We start from the raw sequence: 24,019 nt of genomic DNA, 5'->3' as shown, positions 1-24,019 counted from the left end.
CCTTCTCTTCTGATCCATGTGCTTTTATATGTGCTGTATATTTTACTGTTATTACGAAATGTCTATTGTAATGTTTTTTTTTCCATTTAGCTGGCATGTAACACTTTGCCTGGGGACTGCAGTTGGAAACTAGCCACTCAGCTGAAACTGGCACATTTACAGAAATGTTCATTAATGTGCACTGTCTCTGTACAAATAAACAAATAAATGAAATGAAAATGACTGAAGGTTTAATATTATTGGTACACAACATGTCGAAGGTAACAGCAGCCATTTTCACACACTCAAGAGGTCTAAGTTTTGTCCTACACCAACTCTGAATTGTAGCAGTGCTTTATGTAACAGTAGGAAATTTTAAAGTGTCTCTTGTCGCTCTGTGCCACGACTTCAATCCCAACAACATTCCTGTTTGATATTCCATTAAACTGTGGAAAATCAGTTCTTCACTCAGTTCTTTCAGGCTGTCAAAGAGTTAGTGGTACATTGTTTCACTTAAGTAAAAATCCCAATCTGTAGCAAACATCACAGCTGGATGTACTTCCAACACAGTACACAATGTGTTCAGACACATTTTATAAACTCTCAGGCCAAAATCACTCACGTCAATCATCACAAGCACTACATGTCTCAGGATTATTCACTGTAGTTCAGCCTTTGGACTAAGGTGGCCCATTTAAAATAAGATTTCTTATTTGGATACGTCCACCATTACAAAAAATCATTAAAATTCCAACAGAACCATTTCAACAAAGACTGCAACTTCTTACAAAGAAAAAAAAACAAGATTTAGGTTGTTAAATACAAATATTATTTTTCTTTATATTGTAAATGTGCCTGCTGTCCCTATTTTATTAATTACAGAAACAATGCATTGGCAGACACTAATATTATTTTGACTATATTTACAAGGAATCACAAGCAATCCTTGTTTATAGCAGTTAAACTAATGTTCGTGTCAATTTTTGTATTTGTGCAGTCAAACACAACAACTTCTGTATCAAGTGACCATTGATCTCTTTTCAGGTTGAATCAGTCACTTGTATTTGGCTCAAAGTCTGAGATATGTAGTTAAGTACACTACTGGGAAACTATACCACTGTACTGCAACGGAAACAGTTTTCCTGAGCAAGTAGGACATTCATCCTCCTTCCTCCTCTTAAAGAAACTATGTGCCCTTGTGGAGAACTGTGGCAGCTCGTGGTTCAGTTAGCAGCATCTGGAGGTCCCTCTGGGATCAGTGACATGAAGAAGGTTATGATGAACGACCACGTGGAGGACAGAAAGCCTGTGTTTGGGGCGCTGTTTGGATCTTCTGCTCCTTCCTCCCCACTTTCCCCATCATCGTCCGAGCCATCATCCATCGCTCCCTCCTATAAAGGAAAGAGTAAAACTATAAGAGGACAATCAGGTGCGATACTGTTTGCTTCACACCGACATGCAGTGCACAAGGTTGGACATATTTGACTGTGGAACGTGATACGCGCTATGTAAACTTGAGCAACAGCTCCTAAATGCAAATGTCTGACCAAGTCCGACTTATTATATGCAGATTAAGTATTTCAAAGGTGTCAGTGTCCATTTTGTTCCCTCATGAGTAGGGTTGGGACTCGTTAGGATTTTAACGATTCTGATTCCTTACCGATTCCTACATTATATTCATTATACTTGTTATACTTAAACAAGTATTTAATAAACACAAATGCAATCATACAAACACAAAAACTTTATTCTAACTGTTGCACAGTACAATTAGATGAAAATACACATTTGTGTGTGGTGTGTATTTCAGATTTAGAGCTTGTATCATCTCCCTGAGAATATATAACAACAAAAAGTGATTCTCTGATTTCTACAGTAACACTATTACCTCAAATTAACCACAGCAATGTAATAAAAAATACTTACATGCATTCATGCTTGGGCACTGTTATTTACGTGACAACACCTGAACAGAACACACACACACACACACATTGGCTGTTTCGGACCTCCCGCCTCCGCCTTGATTAAACGCTGAAAATAAAATAAAAGAGGGAGACAAGTTTTCCTATTTTATCTTATTTTGTCATATTTCTCCCTCTCCCCTCGCTGGCAGCCTCGGGCCTACCGCCGCCCACTCCCGTCTCAAACACGGAGGTCTCCCTCTCTGCTGAGCACCCACGGCGCACGCCCGGCCTGTTAAATAGCCTGTAACCATAACAACTGTGTGACACAAACTCAGTGCTTTAGTAATTTAATAATGACAGGCTCGGTCGGGTTCGGACAGAAATATGTGGCCCATTTTAATAATCTAGGAACCGTTTGCAGGAACCGTTACTCCAAATGTGATGGAACCGGTTCCGGAACCGGAACTTTGGACCCGGTTCCAAAAAAGAACCTGATCCGTAACCCAACCCTACTCATGAGGTCATCATGTAAACTAAATCAGGGGTGAAACAAATAGGCCTTTTTCACAGCAGACATCTTGTCATCATAGGAAAAGCGCAGGTGCTACTAATAACACTACTGATGGCTCTGTTCTATTGAAGTGCTGCAGTCAGTGACAATAAGCTATCATGAAGGATACAAGGATCCTGAAGTCTAAGCAGCTAAATGGGATTCACTGGGACAGAGAGACTGGGTGGATCGTGCATATGGTATAACATGGTGATGTTTCCTTAGAGTACATTTAGTATTTTTTCGCTTTGCTTACATTCTTTTGTGGATATGCTTGTTTTTTCCTGCTAAAAGCTACAGAAAGTAGATCCTGGATACTTATAAAGCATTGGGACCTTAATTTGTGAGAGATACAGAGGACTACTGCCATATTTTCACCACTTTTTCACAACTTTTGTACTGTGTGAGCAGGGCTGAGGCACAGTGCAAGCCTGAGTGGAGCTGACTTGTGAAGCAACCTGTAGCAACTTAGCTTGGTTTGCTAAGCTAATGGCTACATCCAGCCCTCCCGATGAAAACCAGCAACTTGTTAAGAAAGACAGGATCATTGCCAACCTCAAGGAAGACATCCGAAGGCTGTCAGCGGAACTCAAGTCCCAATCTGAGCTGCTGACAAACACCCTGGACGTGGCTCACGAGCAGTCTCTACAGATCGCCTCGTTAAAAGCTGCTCTTCAGGACACAGTAGCCTGGGATCCTACCTCCTCTCCTCCGCAGCCCAGCAGTTCAACGCCCCATCGTAAACCGCAATGGTCGGAGGTGGTGTTACGGAGCAAAAAAAGGACCTCGCTCAGCGTCGGTCTCTCATCCCACCTCAGCCTTTCCAACAGATTTGAGCCTCTGTCATCGCGGGTCGAAGCACCGGACTCCGACGAGCTCAAGGATGATGCAGCCCGTCCCACGTCTTCCCAGTCCGGGAGTCATCCTCTGCCGGCAGCTCCCATCTCGGCAGCTCCCCTCCCGGCTAACAGCTGGCAGCCTCCCAGCGCGGACAGCTCTGTGTCCCCCCTCGCACACACCACGGAAACAGAGCGGCAACAGAGGAAACAGAGTCGTTTAACTCATAAAGGTGAGACTATGAAACTGAGCAATAACAAAGTTAACGGGTCACAAGCCAGTGCCAGGCCAAGAGCCAGAGAGCATTCTGCCAAAAACAAAGCTAAGAGGATAGACACTATTCTGATTGGGGATTTTATAACGAGGCAGGTGGAAATGGCCAGGACTGAAAATCTAACTGTGAATAACACATCAGTCAGAGAGGCGGCAGCTATGCTACCAGACATTATGTCTACACGGCCACATATTAAGAAGATTGTTATTCATACTGGCTCATTTGACATCCTCAAGAATAAATCTGGGTCTGATACCCTAAAGAAAGACTTTTTGTTTTTATTGGAAACACTTAAAAAACTTCACTCAGGAGTGTCTTTCATCTCTGGAGCTATCCCAACACTCAGCAGAGGTTGCGAGTCCTTCAGCAGACTCCTTGGCTTAAGCACATGGCTGTCATCAGCCTGCCTTGAGCAACAGGTTGGATTTATTGACAATTTTAATATTTTTTGGAACATAAAAAGCCGCTTCATGTCAGACAGGATTCACCCAAACAACCTTGGCTCCACATATCTTGGCTGCAACATATGTCACACCATCGAGTCATCTTATCAGAACATATATGCACTGATAAGCAGGAAGGTCAGCACACAGGGAGCAGACAGACAGACAGTTACTGCTCCAAAAACAACAACCGCCTCCCATGATAATGACGTCTCTGTCCTCCACATTACAAGAAACCTGCAGAGATTGTCTCTGTCCCAGAAAAAATGTCGAGAAAAGAAGAGATAGGACAGTCACCATGTCGCTTTCCCCCTTATGCCGGCAATGTAACTCAGCCGGCGGCATGGCGAAAATAAAAACAACTGCAGAAAATCAAGGACAGTCAACCCATCAAATCTGATATGTATCTCATGTCAAACACAGTCTGTCTCTAAACTTATGCCAGATAATGTTTCACAACTAGCACTTCTAAATATCGGCTGGCAAATCCTTCTTAATCAATGATTTTATTAACAAGCACAAACTTGATTTTATGTTTTAAACTGAAACTTGGCTAGGTCAGGAAAATAGTGCCGCAGTTTTAATTGAGACAGCCCCTCCAAATTTTAGTTTCTTTAGTGAAGCAAGAATACATAAGAGAGGAGGCAGAGTTGCCACTCTGTTCAAGGACAGCTTTCAGTGTAAGCAAATGTTTTATGGTCAATTTGACTCCTTTGAATATGTTGCCACTCAGTTAAAATCCCCCTGTTGAGCAATTTTAGTGACCATCTACAGACCCCCCCAAATATGATGCAAGGTTTTTTGATGAGTTTGCCAAATTGCTGTCTATTGTGTGCATGGAATTTGACTGTGTTGTTTTAGTGGGAGATTTTAACATTCATGTTGATAATCTTACAGATGGGTGTGCTAAGGAACTGTTAAATATTCTGGATAACTTTGGGCTTTCTCAGCATGTCAAAGAACCAACACATAACAGAGGACATATATTAGATCTAATTATTTCCAAAGGTCTTAATATCTCTGAGGTTGTGGTGAACGATGTCGCTTTATCTGACCATTACTGTGTTTCATTCAAAATGACCACCCTTGCTAATCCTATCAAAAGTGAAGCAGAGGTGATCAGAAAGTGTTATATAAATGATAACACCTGTGCATTATTTACCCTGGGTTTTACACCATCACCAACCCTGCCCTCAGCTCTAGTTGATGACCTTGTAAGCAGTTTTAGTTCCAATGTTATGACTGTTATTTATTCTATCGCCCCAATTAAGACCAAAGTTATGTCAGGCAGGAAAAAGGCACCCTGGAGAAACGCCACACTGGTTAAAGAATACAAAAGAGTATGTAGACAAGCTGAACGCAGGTGGCGAAAACACAAACTCCAGGTATATTACGACATTTATAAAGAGAGTCTTCACAACTATAACCAGGAACTGAAGAATGCAAGGCAATCATATTTTTCAGAGATTATCAATAGAAACAGTAATAATGCCCGCACACTTTTTTCTGTAGCGGACAGACTGACCAACCCCACAGCATCACTCCCTCCTGAACTACTGTCTAACAAGTCATGTAATGACTTTGCAGCCTTCTTCACAAACAAAATATTACAGATAAGACAGACAGTGTGCAGCTCCAGCTCAGGAATGATAACACTTGTGCCTTCCTGTCCTCCAGTTAATCTAGGACATTTTAGCCTCCTAGATTACACAACTCTGACAGAAACGGTTTCAAAATTAAAGCCCACAACATGCTGCCTTGATATTCTGCCTTCACACTTTTTTAAAACCATTTTAACTGCATAGCTCCAGATGTACTGCAGATAATAAATACTTCTCTTAAAGCAGGCCAGTTTCCCCAGGCCATGAAAACTGCAGTAATAAAACCTCTCCTAAAAAAATCAAATCTGGACGCCACAACAATTTGTATCAAATGCAGCACTGAGATCTAGTAATACCAGGACAGAGGATTTGCATGCGTCATTATTCTGATGAATATCATTTAAGACTTTGATAAGTACAGTCTCAGTGCTGTGATGTGGCCGAAATCCAGACTGAAATGTGTTAAAAAGATTGTTTTGCATCATAAAAGTATGGATTTGCTGAAAGACAACCCTTTCAATGATTTTCCCCAAAAATGGCAGATTTGATATTGGCCTATAGTTACTGTTGATCATAATATACTACTTAGCAAATTGGAAAAGTGGGTGGGACTCACCGGCACTGTGCTACAATGGTTCAAATCTTACTTACAAGATAGCGACTTTTTTGTGTCAATTGGTAACCATGAATCTGAGCGAACTACGATCACATGTGGGGTTCCTCAAGGGTCCATTCTCGGACCACTTCTATTCAACATCTATATGCTACCCCTAGCCCAGATTATGGAACATCACAACATCTCCTATCATACGTATGCCGACGACACACAACTCTATATCTCAGTGTCATCACACGACTACAATCCCTTACTCTCATTGAGTAACTGTATTCATCAAATCAATGACTGGATGTGCCAGAATTTTCTCCAGCTAAATCCAGAAAAGACAGAGGTATTAATTTTTGGCGCTAGAAATGAAAGGGCAAAGATCAGCGCCCACCTTGGCTCTATGTCATTGACAGCTACAAATCAAGCCAGAAATCTTGGTGTTATTATTGACTCAGACCTGAACTTCAACAGCCATTTAAAGTTTATTACTAAATCTGCCTATTACCACCTGAAAAATATAACTAAAATTAAGGGGTTTCTGTCTAAACAAGACATGGAAAAACTTATTCATGCATTTATTTTTAGTAGGTTGGATTATTGCAATGGCTTATTTACAGGCCTTAACAAAAAATCAATCAGACAGCTACAGCTGATTCAGAACGCTGCCGCCAGAGTCCTCACAAACACCAGGAAACTGGACCATATTACACCGGTCATTAAATCGCTACACTGGCTTCCTGTGAGTCAAAGAATAGATTTTAAAATCTTACTGCTGGTCTACAAAGCCCGAAATGGTCTCGGACCAAAATACATGCTTGATCTACTGGTTCCCTACGAAGCATCCAGACTCCTTAGGTCATCTGGAACAGGTTTGTTGTGTGTTCCAAGAACAAGAACCAAGCAAGGTGAGGCAGCATTCAGTTATTATGCTCCTCACCTGTGGAACAAACTTCCTGTAGATCTGAGGTCTGCTCAAACTGTCAGCTCCTTTAAATCAGGGCTAAAAACACTATTGTTTACTGAAGCGTACTCTTAGATAAATACTTACCTGCTGTATTCTACTGCCCGTACTTTTTAACTACACACTGCTGATTTATGCCTTTTATTATTCTACTTCTTTTCTTATCCTGACTGTTCAATGTATTGAGCCTGTTTTTATTTTATGTTACTGTATTTTATTATTATCACTATCATTCTCAATTTCTATTTCCCTTTTTAATCGACTGTTTTTATTGTTTTAAATTGTGTCTTGTTGCTTTTAATGTCTCTGTAAAGCACTTTGAATTACCTTGTGTTGAATTGTGCTATACAAATAAACTTGCCTTGCCTTGCCTTACATTTTCACTAACCTAATTTTTACTTTTATTCAAGTACATTTTCACACGGGGACTTTTACTCGAGTAAAGTTGTTTTAAAGTATCTACTTTTACTTAAAGGGATAGTTCAGTTTTTTAAGTTGGCTTGTATGGGGTATTTAGCCTATACATAGACAGTATGTCAAATACAGTAAGATGGCAGTCAGCATGCCCCCAGTTTGGAGAAACAGACTGGAGTCCAACAAGGAAGCTAAGCTATGTACTGCTGTGGAGGGGTTAGCAACAAAATGTATTTTAGCCACCTAAAAAAGTCCCACCTAAAAGCATCAACATTAGTTTAAGTGTATGCTATATCTTCAGTATTTTCACATCTTAATCTTAATATCAGACAGTGATTTATTCTTCACTTCAAAGCCAGACTATCAAGAAAAACAGTGATTAACATTACTGAACACAGGAGCTGCTGGTCTACTGCTGCCTCAATCAGTTATTTTGTTTGTGCTATTGTTACTTTGGTGTTTAAAAGCATAACTTCAGTTAGTGAACACAAGTCACACATTATACAAACTAACTAACTGATCAAAGCAGAGAAACCAGCAGCTCTCATGTTCAACAAGGTAAAATTACTTTTTTTCCCCAATGGAGTTTGGCAGCTCTGACGAGAACATAGATGGAGAACTAACTGAAGCTGTTAACAGCCTCCCCGTCAAAACAGGCTGTCTGATGGACAGGTAAAGCTGTAAAAAATACTCTCTATATAGAGTAAGTTTAAACTGATGTTGATTTTTTTTTAGGTGGTTAAAAAACATTTTGTTACTGAACCCCTCCACTGCAGTACATTGCTTGGCTTCTGTATCCACCATCCACTGTATGTAATATACTGTCTATGGATACGTACCCTGTACAACCCCACATCAAAAAACCTGAACTATCTTCTAACCACTTATCCTCTTGAGGGTCGCGGGGGGGCTGAAGCCTATCCCAGCTGATATTGGGTGAGAGGTCGGGTACATCCTGGACAGGTTGCCAGACTATCACAGGGCTGACACATAGAGACAGACAACCATTCACGCTCACATTCACACCTACGGACAATTTAGAGTTATCAATTAACCTAGTCCCCAATCTGCATGTGTTTGGACTGTGAGAGGAAGCCGGAGTGCCCGGAGAGAACCCACGCTGACACGGGGAGAACGTGCAAACTCTGCACAGGGGGGCTCCCACACCCGGGATCGAACCGGGAACCCTCTTGCTGTGAGGCAACAGTGCTAACCACCACACCACCGTGCTGCCCCACCTGAACTATCCCCTTAAGTATAATATTCTAGTACTCTTTTCATCCCTGCCATTTGGCGTGCTTTCATTTTTATCTTGCCTTGTCATTACATCTACAAATAGCGATGACTTTATTTATTGCATAAATAATCTGCCAGTTCTCTTTTCCTTTAACTGACCATTTAGGTTATAAAATGGCAGAAACTAGTGAAAGCCCATCACAGTTTACCATAGCCTGTTTTTCTGTTTTTTTTGTTTGTTTCTTTGTTCTGACAGACAATCTATAGCATAAAGATATAACTTTAAAATGATATGATCCTCACCTTAAGAAACTTGGACCACCAAATGTTTGGCCATTGTGCATAATAAATTGTTTAAATGATTAATCTATTATGAAAGTGTTGGGTGATAATTCAACCCTACTTTTAACTTTAACTCAGCTATTTACTGCATCTACACTGTAACTGTAACCAAACAGGGAGTGTGTTTCTAAGTATTTGTACCATTCTGCAAAAACCCTTTAAATATCTGGAACCTTGTACTTCGTCAATTAATGACTTGCACTGCAGATAGAATCTTGTGTTACAGATAAAAGTCCCATCAGCCGTGGCTAATGTTCTTGGCAAAGCCAAGATGGATGACAGGCAGCTACCGTTTCCTGTAAGTCATGGTTTTGTGGCTCTCCCTCCATATCGTCCTCATTGACTCTGTCTCCAGGAAGCTGGAGTTCGTTCTCCAGGTTGAAGGGAAACCAGCCAGCCTGATGCCTGCAGACACAAACAACCAACTGACGTCACAAACTTTGCACATCCTGCCAATAACAAATAATATCATTATCCATCATCAAAATAAAATATACTTATGAGTAATATGAGAATTGTTTAAGGCTCTATCTGCCAATGTGCAGGGGATAACAAATTAAATTTCTTGTTTAAGACTGTTCTGATGTAGTTGCAGTGAGACAAAAACCTCTGCCAAATCAATTTACAGCAGCATAACAGCACTCACAGGTAAAGCACCAGCATGGCCATTATCACCATGACAAACCGGCTGAAGGAGGAGTAGAAGTAGACTATACTAAGCAAGATCGCGGCACGTGAAAATGTGTACACCCAGTCCAGCCAATCCCGGTTCAGCTCTTCCTCGTTCAGGATCTCCCCTCCCTGGGCGTTCATCTGGACTTCCGGGTTGCCGTGGCGATCTGCCTGAGGCCTCTGGCTCAGCGGGTCAGCCTGGTTAGAGTGAGTTGAGGGTTGGTCTGGCCTGAGGTGTTGAGAGGAGGCAGCCAGTAACTGACTGGAAAGGCACAGAGAGGAGAAGAGAATAGTACTCTTTTAATTTGCCAGGATTGAGGCTCAGTAAACTTTCTGAAACAGGATGGGACTTACTAATGCATGTAATACTGCTGGGCGTACAACTGCTGCCACCACATTAGTGTCATGGGGTTGTAATAAGTGGGCATGGTTGTGGGAGGAGTTGACTGTGGGGAGTAATGATTCCAGCTGGAAATAGAAACACTGCATTAGAAAAACAGTGACATTTAACCTGCCCACACATGCACACACACACATACATAGTAACTCCATACTTTTCCATACCCTAATTTCCAGACTTCTCTGCGTTTTGTTTTTTTTTCCCCAGAGAATATGCGACATCTGAGTAAATATATCAGTGTATCATATTTCACATCATATTTAATTATTCTTAATAGGCGATTGTAGCCAAGTACCATAATGGCATGCAAATAAAAACTCTAAGTTCAGTGTCTGGGCTGAGGCAAAAAGGTTGGGACTCTGGGTGCAAGCGATGCAGTAACGAGGCGTCAGTGATTTTTCCTTTCATGTGGCTCAGAATCACCTTCTCCCCCATGTTGGCGATGTTAAACGATTTCACACAAAACTTGCATCTAGCTCTGTGTGTGAATTGGGAATCCTTGGCCAACCAGTATTTATATACGGCATTGTCAAGCCATCCATCCAAAAACTTTCATCTACCCATTGTGAACCACGTGAAACTCGTCTTCTTGTCGAAGGTGCAGTGTTGGAGTGAAACTTGATACCTGGGGGGCTGGAGGAGGGTCATGGAGCAACAGACTGGATATACCACTTGTCAATCAGGTAAAAGGGGCGGTATGTTTTCTGAGACATTTGCTCTCACACAAACTGTGCTTGGCCCGGCATAAAACACGATCCGGATTGATTAAATTATTTTTGGAAATACCTAATTTTCTATTTTAGAAAACAGTATTTTAGAACAGTGGTAAGTCGGAAACATAAATATTTTTCCATACTTTATTTTTCATTTTCCATACTTTTTAATACCTGGAAATTGATCAAATTTATTTCCATACTTTTCCATACTTTACATACTTGCGTAGGAACCCTGTGTACTGTCAAATAAACTAAACTAATTATATCAACCAAATAGCAACTCTGTATTACTAAAGCCATTTTCAGACATGTAATAATAACAAAAGGGGACCTGTTATACTTTTCAGTATTTGTGTCCTATAAGTTATAGTTATAAGCTTCAAATACTGACATAAATGTATGTAGAAGTCACCCATGTGAGCAAAAAGGTTTCCTAATGTTTTGGACGTTCTGTTTCCAACAGTTTTTTTGTACTACAATATGACATCATGGTGTGTTGGATTTCTTTATATGGTCATCTGCTCCAGGGAGGCTACTGCAAGTGTTTACCATATGTAGCATTCACTGCTACATTAAGCTACACACTAACTAAAGGGAAACATGTAAACTTGGTTGGCGATGTTGTTAATTCCTCCCTGATTTCAGATCACAATCCTGCTGGAACATGTCTAGTTGAGTGTAGAAACTTTTATTTATGATTTTTCACAGTTAAAAGTGCTACTTTTCTCTGTAACAATCATTCTCCTGGCTGCAATGACACTCAGTACGTTTACATGCAGCTTGAGAAAATCGAATTATTGGCTTAGTCCGACTGAAACAGGACTTTGACACGCATGTAAACAGCTTAGTATCTGAAATTGGACTATCTGTAGCTCGACTAACACACCTGGATAATTCAATTGAAAATCAAACTATTGCTGCATGTATAGTCGGACTCAGCTTTCTGCGCATGTACCGCTTTTTCTTTCACAGGCTTTCACCCCTAAAAAGAAAGAGATAACGTAGCAGCACTTCAGTAACTACCGGAAAAACAAACAAGCAAACACCATGGCGACTGAGAAGCCCAAGACACACTTCTGGACGGACGTGGAAACTACATTCATGCTCCGACAGCTAGCATCATTAGATTCCTATTCGGGTCAACCGGAACTAGTTCAATACGCACTATATTAAAAAGGACACAGCACCACCTATCGAGGAGGAGTCAGATGTACTTGGTCAGAAATTCAATTTTCTCTTCTGCATGTATTCTCAGATAAGATGAGAAGTCCGAGCTTAGCTCAACTACTGCGTGCATGTAAATGTACTAACTATAGAGATGCCGAGAGAACCAGAAACACTGACCCATCAGAGCAGGCTTTTTTCAGGAGGAGGGCTGAAAGTGAACACTAAAACAGAGCATCTTAGACAGAGTGTGAGTACAGGTGTTTCAGCACAGACCGTATGAGGAAAATACTGTAAGTGCGTTTTGACCATTAAAGCATGTAAACATGTTCTTGTAGAAACCTTAAATACAAGTACGGACCTGAAAATAGGTTATATTTAATACAAAACAGCTCACTTCATCTCTGTGTTTACGTTTTTTGGCTTCTTATTCACATATAGGTGTCTTTTACGTTAATGTTCCTTGTGGCTTAATTCAGTCATTACAGGACTTTTCTTGGAGAGAGCAGCAATGCTCATGTGATATTTGGCACCTAAATTATCCATAGGTGTGGCTTTATCCACAAAAATCTTTAGCTGCTGTGGTGAATCACCTTCCTTAATACCCTTTAAGTCTACACTACAGCAGATAACAAACTTTCACTGGCTCAAAAGCTTACCTGTGCATAAATTGCGGATACATCTGGTGGTAAGGCAAAGGTCCAGTTCGCTGTCCTAGTCCATCACTGCTCTCTCCTGTGGATGACTGGCTGTGTTGACCAGTGGATGGAGCAGCAGAGTTCTGAAGGGGCTGTAACCAGAATAAAAAAAGGTTCCAGGCTTATGATGTCTTTAACAACTGGCAAACAGACTACCGATGAAAATTAGCCTCTCGGCTATTTCGGGTGCATTCACATTTTTGTTAAAATGTTGATTAATGTACGTTGTCCCTTTTCAAATAAACAAATAAACTAAACTAAACTAAACTATGATTCATCTTGAAAGAAAGGCAAGTGGCCTTTTTTAAATCCTCAGAGAGGTGAAGATTACAGCACTGAGCTGGATGATGAAAGGAAATGTACTGCTGATGAAATGAATGGAAAGGTGTGACGAGTGCATGGCTGACCCACCGTGGGACCGGCTGAATTCTCCTGAGGCTTGTTACTGCGGCTGCGGGGGGGCTTCGGGGAGCTGGGAGGGGTTCGTGAGGCGCACACCAGATGGAGCATATGGTATTCATCCTGCTGTAGAAGCAAATACAGCTCATTAAACAGTCCAAGTACTGCATGTACAAAGAAAATAAAGATAAACTTCTGAACTTCATGGTTGTACAGTTCATCATTTAAGAAATTTAAAACACTTGAAAAAAATTCTAAATCTACTTTTTGGACATTTGCTTTAACAACTGAAGTTAAAAGAAAGAGTTATATTTATGATATATTCATATCTGTATAATACTGGTAAGTGATATACAGATGAGTCTAACAACATTGACTTTCTCTGGACTATCACACTTGATAGTAGTGACTTTAGCAGATAGCATTTTTGCATCAGTCAATCTAACTGTTGATTACAAAGCTATAGATCCCTAATATGCATCTGAACTAAACTATAGCTAAAACCATAGCTCCTGCATGCTGCTGTACCAGCCTCCATTCTTTCGTGACAGCTTTCCACCAGGTTTTGGAAACTGGCTGCAGGAGTTTGCTCCCATTCAGCCACAAGAGCATTAGTGAGGTCAGCCAGCAGTGATGTTGGGCGATAAGGCCTGGTTCACAGTCCATGTTGCAATTTCAGAGGTGTTTGAGGGGTGTGAGGTCAGAGCTCTGTGTGGTACAGTCAAGCTAGTCCTGACCAAACTGGGAAAACTATTTTCCAATCTCCATAGACCTCACTTTGTGCATAGGGGCACTGAGTTTTACCTCAGTTGGTGTGTTCTCCCGTGGTCTAGATCATTTAGTGTAAGGTAGCCATAAAACTCAGTCCAAGTCAGTCTTTTTCTCGTCTTGACATTCCGACAAAATCAAACATGTTTAATACGATCATAAGTTTTAGTCTTGGCTCATGCAAATACTGAAGTTCAAAGCTATTGACAACAACTAATAGCTGCGCTCCCTCTAGCACCAAACAAAAAGCAGCAGACTGGGTAGACGGTAAACATGGAGGGGACAGCAGGGAAGCGCAAGAATGTAAACAAGTCTCAGTTCTCTTGTACTGTGGAAAATGAGGAGAAATTGGCAGAGTTGTGGTGTTAACAAAAGTCTGTATTTAATTCTGTGTGTATCTGATCCACCAACCAGCACATATTTCAGTGGGAAACAGTTTGCCTCTCATCCCTACGGTCTCCTACCACTAAAACAGCGCAGCTAACAAACGGAGGCTGGTAGTGAGTTGAGGCGACATAATCCAAAATGTACAGTTTGCACACAGATACAGTTTATGTCTCTAGATTATACTGATGCAATGACAAAAATACTGTGGACACACGACGCCTTTTATCTTGCGTTTCTAGAGTTATGTGTTTTTGCGGACAAGTAAGGAATTGTTAATACATCATATTTTATAAAGGGAGTTTGGCAAAACATTGCGACTTAGCTCAAACCATAAGAGAGTTTGACAGAGGTGTCCACATACCTACATAATGCATGCAATTGGTTTAAACAGAGAATTAGGCAGCCTGTGTGCTTCTTAATATTGGCTTTAGAATGATTAAACTAGAGAAATTACCTTTCTGAGCACATCTTTTAAGGTAAAGTGATCCAAAAGCAGCTTCCCAGAATACACCAGCCTCTGGTCTTTGGAGCTCTAAAAAAACAAAATTAAAAGGATAATTGGGTTACAGGAGAATGCATTGTAGCAAACAAGTGCAGAATACAGTTCTTTGCCCCTCTCAAACATTTCTTATTAATACTGACAACAAATGTCAACTACAACAATAAGCAGGAAAACAGGTCCATATCACCACATCAAAAGGCTGAGCATTTGTGTGAGGTAGTAATGAGGATGAGATTATAGTAACCTCAATAGGAATAAGTGGGCTTTATGGGTGGATTAACCCAGCAGTGCAACAAGGTCAGAGTGTGTCCTCTTAAAGCCTACATTCACTGTACGACCATTCAAGAATTTTAATTGCCTTTTTTTAAATCCTGGCCAAGTTGGAATGGAGAACCTTTTATTTTTGGTTCTAGATGCCTGATTCTTAAACATGCCACTGTTATTGTCTCCTAAACTACACTAACAAGAGTGCAGCCCTTACAGAGATTACCTCAGAGAGCAGTCTGACCTTTTGTGTTTACAAAGATTGCATCATGAAATGGAGCAAAGTCAGATTAGCAGCAGCACAATAAAGCAGGAATCTTAACACCTTCCTTTTATTGTGACGTCAAATCTACAGACTCGAAGGCTCTTTCAGCTAATATGACTGTGAAAACCTGACTTCTTTTACTTCAGAGGATAGATTAATGGTCTGTGTCACTTTTATTATAATCAAAAAGTATCACAAAGGAAGTGTAGAAGAATTCAAACAGCAAGAAGAGTTCAATCAGAAAATGTTGGCTACAATACCAGCCAAGTCCCTTTCCTCTACACTCGCTCTGAATGGCGCTGTAAGTCTTGACATTGAACAAGAGGCAACAATGTTAGACCTTATCTTACACAGCTCACTTCTTGGGTTTAAATTCTACAAAAATCATACATACCATCCCGCAGAGGGCTGACGATGCATACCAAGTAACTTAGTCAACAGTTTGTGTCAGGCTGGGAACATTTCTTACACGTTAATGTCACCAGTTTCTCACTCAATATGCTTCTTGCCACAGTATGCTGTTAAACTACCCACTACAGGCCAAAAAAAACACAACACATACCAGATGTAACTTCTTCTTGTGATTCTACAAAGGTGATCAGCTGACTTAAGTGACAGAGGAAAGTAGGATGGAGCATAGAGGCACAGAAATAGGCCCTGGCATTAATTCATGTTCTCATCTCAGCAGCTTTAGATAGACTGGGGCACAAATACTCACTGGTTTGCTTGGGTATACATCTGACAGGTGTGCTTTGAGTTTCTCTACAGTCCAGTTCTGGCAACAGTTGATGGTCTGGTCATTGTACTTCTGGTTGGGTGCCCTGATGACAAGGGTGACAGGACTGTCCACAACACCTTGATCCATAACTTGAAACCATTTGTCTCCAGTGGATAACAGAGGGTGAAGACTACAGTTCCTCTAGTTTTCTAATGTGTTTCTGACGCTATTGGAGCGAAGCTTTAATGTTATTGTAAAGTCTGGTGTTTATCTACAGCTGCAAGGTGTTTACTTTAGATGGTTTACAGCTGGTGCCTAAATAGAGAAAGAAAACAGGAGGTTAGCGTGATCCCAATATCATTAGTTAGATATATTCCGTTACATATGAATAATCTGTGCCACTGCCAGACAAACAAATTAAGCATTGCATCGTTACTGTAATATTTGACAAAGAATTATCCATTGGTGGTGTGAATGCGGTGTGTCCTCTTAGATATGTCTAACCAGACAAACGTCTAACGTTAATTACAACTACACTCTTATAACAAGCTCGTACCGACAGATATACACCTTGCTGCATCTATGACATAAAATAAAATTTTCCATCAGCACCGGTTAGGAGTATTTAACAACCGGCTAAGCTAACGTTAGCCTCAGTAGGTTTCTGCTACTAATGTCAGTCATTTGGAGCTGAAAAGTTGTTAGCTAGCATACTCAGCTCGACAGATTAAATCGCTCTGGTTTTATAAAGGTGTTCGTCTCAAACAGAGATGTTACATATCTTGTTTGCCTACCTTGTTTACCTCCGGTGACCGAAAGACACAGCCTACTTTAACTCCAAGCCCCTGAGTGAACCTGGGTGTTGGTCTTCTTCGTTGGATTTCAGAATATAGTCGACACTCACTGTTTATGGCGCATTACCGCCACCCACTGGTAGAAGTGTGCGTTACAGCAGGGACATGATGACAAAAGCAAGTGTTTGGGTAATGACCATAAAGATATTTTTTTATGCAGACTATGGCCAGGATTAAATATAATAAATAATATAATAAATTACATGAATGAATTGGAATATCCTAATATTTATATTTTTGACTGACTAATTAGTATAAAATGTTTTTCAGTAGAATGCTTCAACAGAACCACAACGTACATCCTACAAATTAGCAATGAAAAAAGAATTAACACCTCTCTAAAACAAAAACATTATTGCCTTCATGAATGCAAGATTTATTGGATGGCTGTTGTGTTAGACTATATTCCTATTAGCTTCTGTTTTTGTACCTAATAAATTGGAAGCAGAGTGTATTTTTACAGGCAGTTTTTCTGAATCTACTCATACAATTATGGCCTTAAATGGAGAAGAAGATTGGAAACAATAAAACACAAACATATGAATTAAGAACATAAAGACTGAATCACTGACTACCTGGCTGAGTGATTGATTAGGGCTGGGATGTGTCATGATGGACCACGGTTTATTGCAGTTGAAGTGATTCAATTTGACTGCCATTTGGTATTGGCACAGAATATTACACCTACCATACTCCAGCTCCCTGTTTGAGTTTAGAAAACACAAAACTTTTGGTGTCCTTAGAAAGGTTTCTCTGTATTTACCAGCTGCGAAAATCTTGAAGCGGCTGGTATAGTTTTCACTGTGTGAGTCTGTTTGTGTGTGTCATCATGGTTGTGAAAGTGAAACTGCCACAGAAGAGGTTTTGAGTACTTTGGCTTGTGTTTGTCTGTCTGTCTGCGGACAACAACAGGATAGCATGACAACCTTGCAGGATGCAGTCACAAAACTTTACAAATGTATAGTTAAGATCAAAATGAAGGTCGAGTTCAAAGATGGCCATGGTCAGAGCAAGGGGGCCAGAAGTAGGGGGCAGGAAGTACGGAAAAGGCCATTGCCCCTGGTGCACATTTATGTGATCCTGTCTCAGGATTGTCTCTAGTTTTGTTTTTGTTTTGTTTTTGTTTGTTTTTTTGCAGATTTCCAAATGATTACAAGTACTCATCACTGTAAGGATCTAGGCCAGCACTGCAGCAGTGAAACAAACTCTTTGTTCATTCAGTACAATAAATCAAATACGAGTCCCACAGTTGGAAAGCGGTGTGCATAATATTTTGGTATATCAACAGGCAAGCGACGTGAATTACAGCAAGAGAAATCCACATTAAAAACAAAGATGATTCAGGTCATTGGTGGTATGTAGTAAACACAGGTGTGACCTATCAGATCCATTGTTATTTCTTATTAGCCATAGCATTAGGAATAGAGTGTGTACAACTGAACTAAATGTATAATTGTACATGTTTCATCACAGTTAATTGTACAGATGTGTTTTATAAATATATGTACAAAAATATTGTGGATTAATTTAATGCATTGCATTAGTCTTACACAAATAAAGCTAGAAAGGGCTAATTAAAGGGATAATAAGTTTTTTTAAGAGGGGCTTTATGAGGTACTTATCCATAGTTTATTACACATAGTAGGTGGCAGTAGGAACACTCCCAGTTTGGAGAGGCAGACAGGAGTACCATCACATCAGCTCAGAAATGCACTGTTTTGGATGGAGGGTGGCAGCTTATTTTAGCCTCTTGAAAAATGAAAAAAGGTCTACCCCAACAAAATCCAAATCACTCTAAGTGGGTGCTGTAATAAGAATATTTTCACTGCTTAACTTTGCTGTGAGACAGCCCTTTCCTTTGGCATTACATCTTTTCAACCCTACAACTTCCATTTTCCTATGTATGTCACACACTGTATTATACTGTAGGTCAGCTGTCTGAGTCAGACTCTCAGCGGTTTATGGAAGAGACAACAAACACAATAAAATAACACATTTCTGAAAAGGTGGCCTGTGCTTCATACTCTGCTGTGTCTTAGTAAGTCATTCATTTTAGGTATTTAGTGTTACTTTACATGATCTTTGGGTACAGCAGCACTCTTCAGCAAGCGTCCCTCTCGCTTGTTTGGTGGTGGTTTTACACAGTCTTCTCGAGAGAAATGTTCACTGCAAACACTGAGCTGTCTCAGTCTTGCAGGTGGAGTGCAAAATATAAGTGCAACTAACGTTAGCCAAAGCTGTTTTCTTTTCTTTGTTTAAGCAGCGCGGAAGTCTTTAGAAAAGTGAAGTTTACTTTCAGTGTGTTTGTGCAACAGCACTTTCTGACCCAAACAGCTGATCTGCGGCGTAATACAGTTGTGCTTATGTGTAGGAATACCAAAGTTATAAGTTATACAGTTGAGAAAATATAGTGCAGAGGGAAAGAGCTGTCTGACTGCAAGGTAAAGCAGTGAAAATATTATCAATAGATGGATGGTGATTTTTTTAAGGTAGGCCTTTTTCTAAGTGGATAAAATATGTTTTGCTGCTAACCCCTAATGCATTGCTAAGCTGCTGTGATGCTACTCCTAGGAGTGTGCCCACTGACATCTACTGTATGTAAGGCACTGACTATGGATAAGTACCTTATACAGACCTACTTAAAAAAAATAAGTGTAGCAATCTCTTTAAAGCAAGTGAATTAAAATGATCAAGGAGAACAGGAAGTTCTGCATATAATAAAGACATAATTTAGGTTGGCCTAGTAAGACCTTCAGTGAATAACTGAGAATAAATGTGTTCAATGTGCTCTGAGAGTGGGTTAACCTACTTTCATTTGATACATAAAAACTCAGAGACCTTGCAGGCCCTCGTACAAACAAAACTTCCAGGCTACTATTTCCTGAGTAGACAAGAGCATGGCATTATTCATCCATCATGTTTTAGTGTGTGTGTGTGTGTGTGTGTGTGTGTGTGTGTGTCTGTTACATAACAGCCTATTTGTATGTGACAAGAGATCATAATTACCTCTGCCAAGGAGGTTATGTTTTCGCCAGCGTTAGTCTGTTTGTCTGTTTGTTTGTCTGCAAAATAACTCAAAAAGTTCTGAACAGATTTTGATGAAATTTTTAGGAAAGGCGATCGGTTTAAGCAAAGTGGATAAAATAACAAAATGGCGGGAAATCCGAGCTGCTTGGCGGAGGTCTGCGCTCTCCGAGTACTTTTCTAGTTATGTCTAAAACAATCACAACTTATACCAAACCAGTAGTAAACCCACAATATTAATTTTCCTGGATGGATTGAGGCACCATGTCATGTAATTTAACCTCTTTGATCAATCGACCACCTCATGACCCAGTGTCCTCACACAGTCCAAACACATACAGATGAGGTGAATTGGAAAATTCATGGCCACCCTTCCTTCTGTGTCTGGCCCAGTGTGCGCTGTGATTGGTTCCACCTTCACACATCCTTGTGATGAAATACAGTTACACAAATGTCTTTCAGCATTCCTGAAAGAGCCGGCTATTTAAAATCTGTCTTGCAATCAAACACAATGAATCATATCCTATGGATGGTTGCTTTCTCATTCTTCATGAGTTATACAACCATATAAGGACTTCCTGCAATAGAAACATCTCTCATCGGAGGGTGAAGCACTTTCCTTGTGACGTCCGTCATGTTGGTCACTATGTGAACACCTCAAACAGCTCACTCTTTCTCAGAAAACACAACATGTTGACAAAGTGATGTACAGTATAGCAGAGGTACACATGCATCAGAGATTACCTTGCTTCACAAAGACCTGTTTTTCAAACCCTGCCTCAATTTAGCGGCTGGTGATATTGTAATATGGGACACAACCTGCTGCCACTTCAAATTAGGTCAGCAGTAACCCAAATTGTGATGTAATTTTCCATTGACATAGAAAATGATGTTTGGTGTTTTCTATTCAGTTAACATGCATCATCTGATACGCTGGTGTAATGGAGATGTTATTTTTTACCTCACTGGTTGTGTCTCTGTTGCTGCTGTTGGTGTGTTTATTTTCAGTCTGTTCAATGGGCTCCTGCTGCAGCCACACCGCCCTTATTGGTTTTTAATAAAACATGAATTGAGCTCAGTTCGGTTTCATGCTAAGTACATGTGTAAAGACGTGTTTGTTTGCGTTAGGAGGGGATGTGAAAGAACATTGCAGATCAATGATTCTCAGTGATTGTTCCTGATTTTATTTAATTCACTTTCAGATAGTGACCCCCTGGTCATGGTTGTACCTTATATAAATTGACCTTTTGTATTTATTTACTCTGAACAAAGTAATAATTTATAACTGGTGTCAAAGGATGATTGACAATACAATAAAACACAGTTTAGTCAGGAACGCTTTTGTCAAAGAAGTCTATTTCCATTTGCAGTATTATATTTGGCCGTATGGCTCTGCTCTGGAACCTCTCTGCCCTTCCTTGGGCCTACATTGAAAGCCTTAAGGCAGAGAGAGCACACCTCTCTGCCCCTCCATGCGCATACAAGGAAAGCCTGAGGCAGAGAGAGCAAACCTCCCTGCCCTTTCATGCACCTACGTGAAAAATCTAAGGCAGGGAGAGCAGCATCAAAGACCCCCTGGTACAGAATAGAGCCAGCATCATTGACAAACAGAAATGACATTGATAAGTCAGACACAGCATGAAAAGGAGGAGCTGCAGTAGAGGTGGGTTTGCGAAGCGGCTTGCAGAGGAAGCAGCAACAGTGGGCGGGCCAGAGCAGTTTAAATAGGGCACCCTGAAAGCACAGCAGAAAGGTCAGATCGGTCCAACCACTGTGTTTAATTATATATCTATATATATATATCTAACACTGCAGTTACAGCTGAAAATGCGTAATTGCGTAAGCTTTCATATATCTACGCAATCCAGATGTTTATCCAGCAGTGATGGAGTTGTTAGTGCAATGTCACTGTGATTTGGTCCAAACACCAAATGGAGGCCATGAGATGCAATTAAAAGCTGCAAAAGAAATCTATTTACCTTGAAGCTCAAATTATATAAACATATAAACAGTTAATATGTGAATGCTTTATAACACAGGCTGTAAGGATTTGTTCTTGGGTTCAATCATACATTAGTAAATAGGATTAGAGTCGCACAGCTGTACTGTGTCATCAGTCTATACAACAGTCACAGCTGCTTCATACAAGAGTAAGCATCCAGGGTCTGCCTTTTGATTTTGGATGATGAAAATCATCACCGTTAACAAGCCCAGCAAAGTGGAGACTCTCTACTCTCCCATACTGTTAAATGTCAGCCTTCTCTCAGAACCCTCAGAGAGCTTCCTGTGGCCTGTATTCTGCCGTAGAAGGACGCCACTCTTTCTTAAAGAGGACTCCCATCTGCAGAGAGAAATTGCTATGTATGAAAAACATGTTAGAGTCAAGCGGAGGATGAAAGATGCCAGTCTTTTCTGGCATTAGGCTTTTTTATCATGCACATTACGATAAAGGCAAAGACAGCTGTGGCCCCCCAGTGGTGCTTAGGTGGCACGGCAATGTCTTCAGACAACACAGTGAGCTATGATTATTTCCTCTTTCTGCAGTACAAGAAATTAATCTCACAAATGAAGATCTCATAAATCACTTTCATAACGTTTGCCCTTTGACACACAGCATCAACAGGCAAGGCAAATAAAAAGCTTTTATTTATCCAACAATGCTGTGAGTTTCCCTTTTCTGTTGAACAGAACAGATTCAGACGGCGCCTTTGTTCATAATGAGTGCCCACATTAGTGAATCACTAGTATGAAAAGGTCACTGGCTGGAGGAGGTTTTAATTACGCAGGAGCGGTAGGGGTGTAACGCATTTTGATTGTGAGGTCAGGGTACAATTTGGTTTTCTTTGTTAAATTGCTCTCATATTCCATCCATCCATCCATCCATCCAGGTCATATAAATTAGTGAGTTTTTTCAACTCAGTTTGATTGCTGTTGGGCAATAAATAAAAAAAGGATATATTATAGGTAATTTAGGACTAAAGGAACCTTTTCATAGTTCTTAAAACCTCCCTATTTGTTGTGTCCACACCGCTAGAAATAGGAGGAATCGTAATTCCAAGAATGCTATTTTGAGAGACCTTATTTGAGCTCTGATTTCAGAGTAGGTACACTCTAAGCCCCAGCATGAGAGATTTAAGTGTGTGATGATTGGACCAGACATCACGAGTAAATGTCAGCCATGTAAACAACATAAACGCAAAGAACAGCTCATAATGAAAAAATACAAATGGACGAAAACATGTACAAATGGACCTTTACTGAGGCTTTACAAAACCTTTATGTGACACAGTGGAAATATAATGTGATTTTGACGCATCAAAGCCAAAGTGACATTGCTATACCAACCACAGGCCAGTTTATGTCACTCAAGCGTTCCCATTGGTGGTGCGAAAGCAAACAGAAAAAAACAGCCCTCAAGGGCACGTAGTTCTCGAGAACTCCCCAATAAGCAGTTCCTCTCAGGAAGCCCCAGAACTGTCCAGTCCAAAAAATGCCTTATTTCCCCACCAGAAGTTTTTTCTTTAGTGTGGAGTGTGGAGGGGCCTACCAAAGTATTTCTACAACTCTGGCTACCCCCTGCTGAGGGCCTCATAGACGACAAAAAGACACATGAAAAAGTGAGTCAAGCTTCCGCTGGATTAAAACTTTGTCCTCTTCTTGCAACTTGTTTCCAGGCCTTTCCACTCTCTACACTTCAGTTATTCCACTAGACTCTATGATGTCAGTGCAGTCAGCTCATGGCATAAAAGATTAATAAACAAGTAAACAAGTGAAGTTTGCTGACGCAGAAGCTTTGGGTTAAGTTTCATACCTGCAGTCATCTTTTGCCACATGATGTTCTGTATGACAGAGATATATACAGACTGTGTTGAAAATCAACTGCTCAGGGTTGTTCGTCATAATCAAACGAGTTCAGGGTCTGCCTGTTCAGGGCTTCTTGTAGACAGCTCATCCCTGGCGTAGGTATTAAAAGAGCAGTACACAGAGAGCTACCCTCGCTTATTATGATGCACTGCAAGATGTTACAGTGTGTGCAA

The 24,019-nt window shown here is 40.5% G+C and overlaps 1 protein-coding gene across 2 annotated transcripts; it reads right to left on the bottom strand.

Moving 5' to 3' along the window:
• Positions 1-208: 208 nt before the first annotated feature.
• On the bottom strand, positions 209-16,993 carry LOC117263516 (homocysteine-responsive endoplasmic reticulum-resident ubiquitin-like domain member 2 protein). 2 transcript variants are annotated; one of them, XM_033636950.2, is made up of 9 exons: positions 16,899-16,993; positions 16,105-16,419; positions 14,810-14,887; positions 13,213-13,326; positions 12,763-12,893; positions 10,178-10,291; positions 9,798-10,085; positions 9,442-9,556; positions 209-1,370 (listed from the first exon to the last, which is right to left on the bottom strand). In XM_033636950.2, exons 2-9 carry the CDS (start codon positions 16,249-16,251, stop codon positions 1,203-1,205), a joined length of 1,155 nt encoding a protein of 384 aa, XP_033492841.1. In that variant the 5' UTR covers positions 16,252-16,419; positions 16,899-16,993; the 3' UTR covers positions 209-1,202. The 2 variants fall into 2 exon arrangements, with proteins under 2 accessions (XP_033492841.1, XP_078031777.1); XM_078175651.1 differs by lacking the exon at positions 16,899-16,993 and having other exon boundaries at positions 13,213-13,323; positions 16,105-16,392.
• Positions 16,994-24,019: the final 7,026 nt, after the last annotated feature.

The sequence above is a fragment of the Epinephelus lanceolatus genome, chromosome 16 (assembly GCF_041903045.1).
Source record: "Epinephelus lanceolatus isolate andai-2023 chromosome 16, ASM4190304v1, whole genome shotgun sequence".
Classification (NCBI taxonomy): domain Eukaryota; kingdom Metazoa; phylum Chordata; class Actinopteri; order Perciformes; family Serranidae; genus Epinephelus; species Epinephelus lanceolatus.
Note: the sequence above shows the minus strand (reverse complement) of the source record. Positions and strands in the feature narration are given on the sequence as shown.

Excerpts from the sequence above, each read along its gene's own strand:
- LOC117263516 (XM_033636950.2), bottom strand. The coding sequence starts at position 16,251 with ATGGATCAAGGTGTTGTGGACAGTCCTGTCACCCTTGTCATCAGGGCA. Across the intron at positions 13,327-14,809 it reads TAAAAGATGTGCTCAGAAAG|CAGGATGAATACCATATGCT; the intron begins GTAATTTCTCTA and ends TTGCTTCTACAG. Across the intron at positions 10,292-12,762 it reads TATCCGCAATTTATGCACAG|CTGGAATCATTACTCCCCAC; the intron begins GTAAGCTTTTGA and ends TTCTATTTCCAG.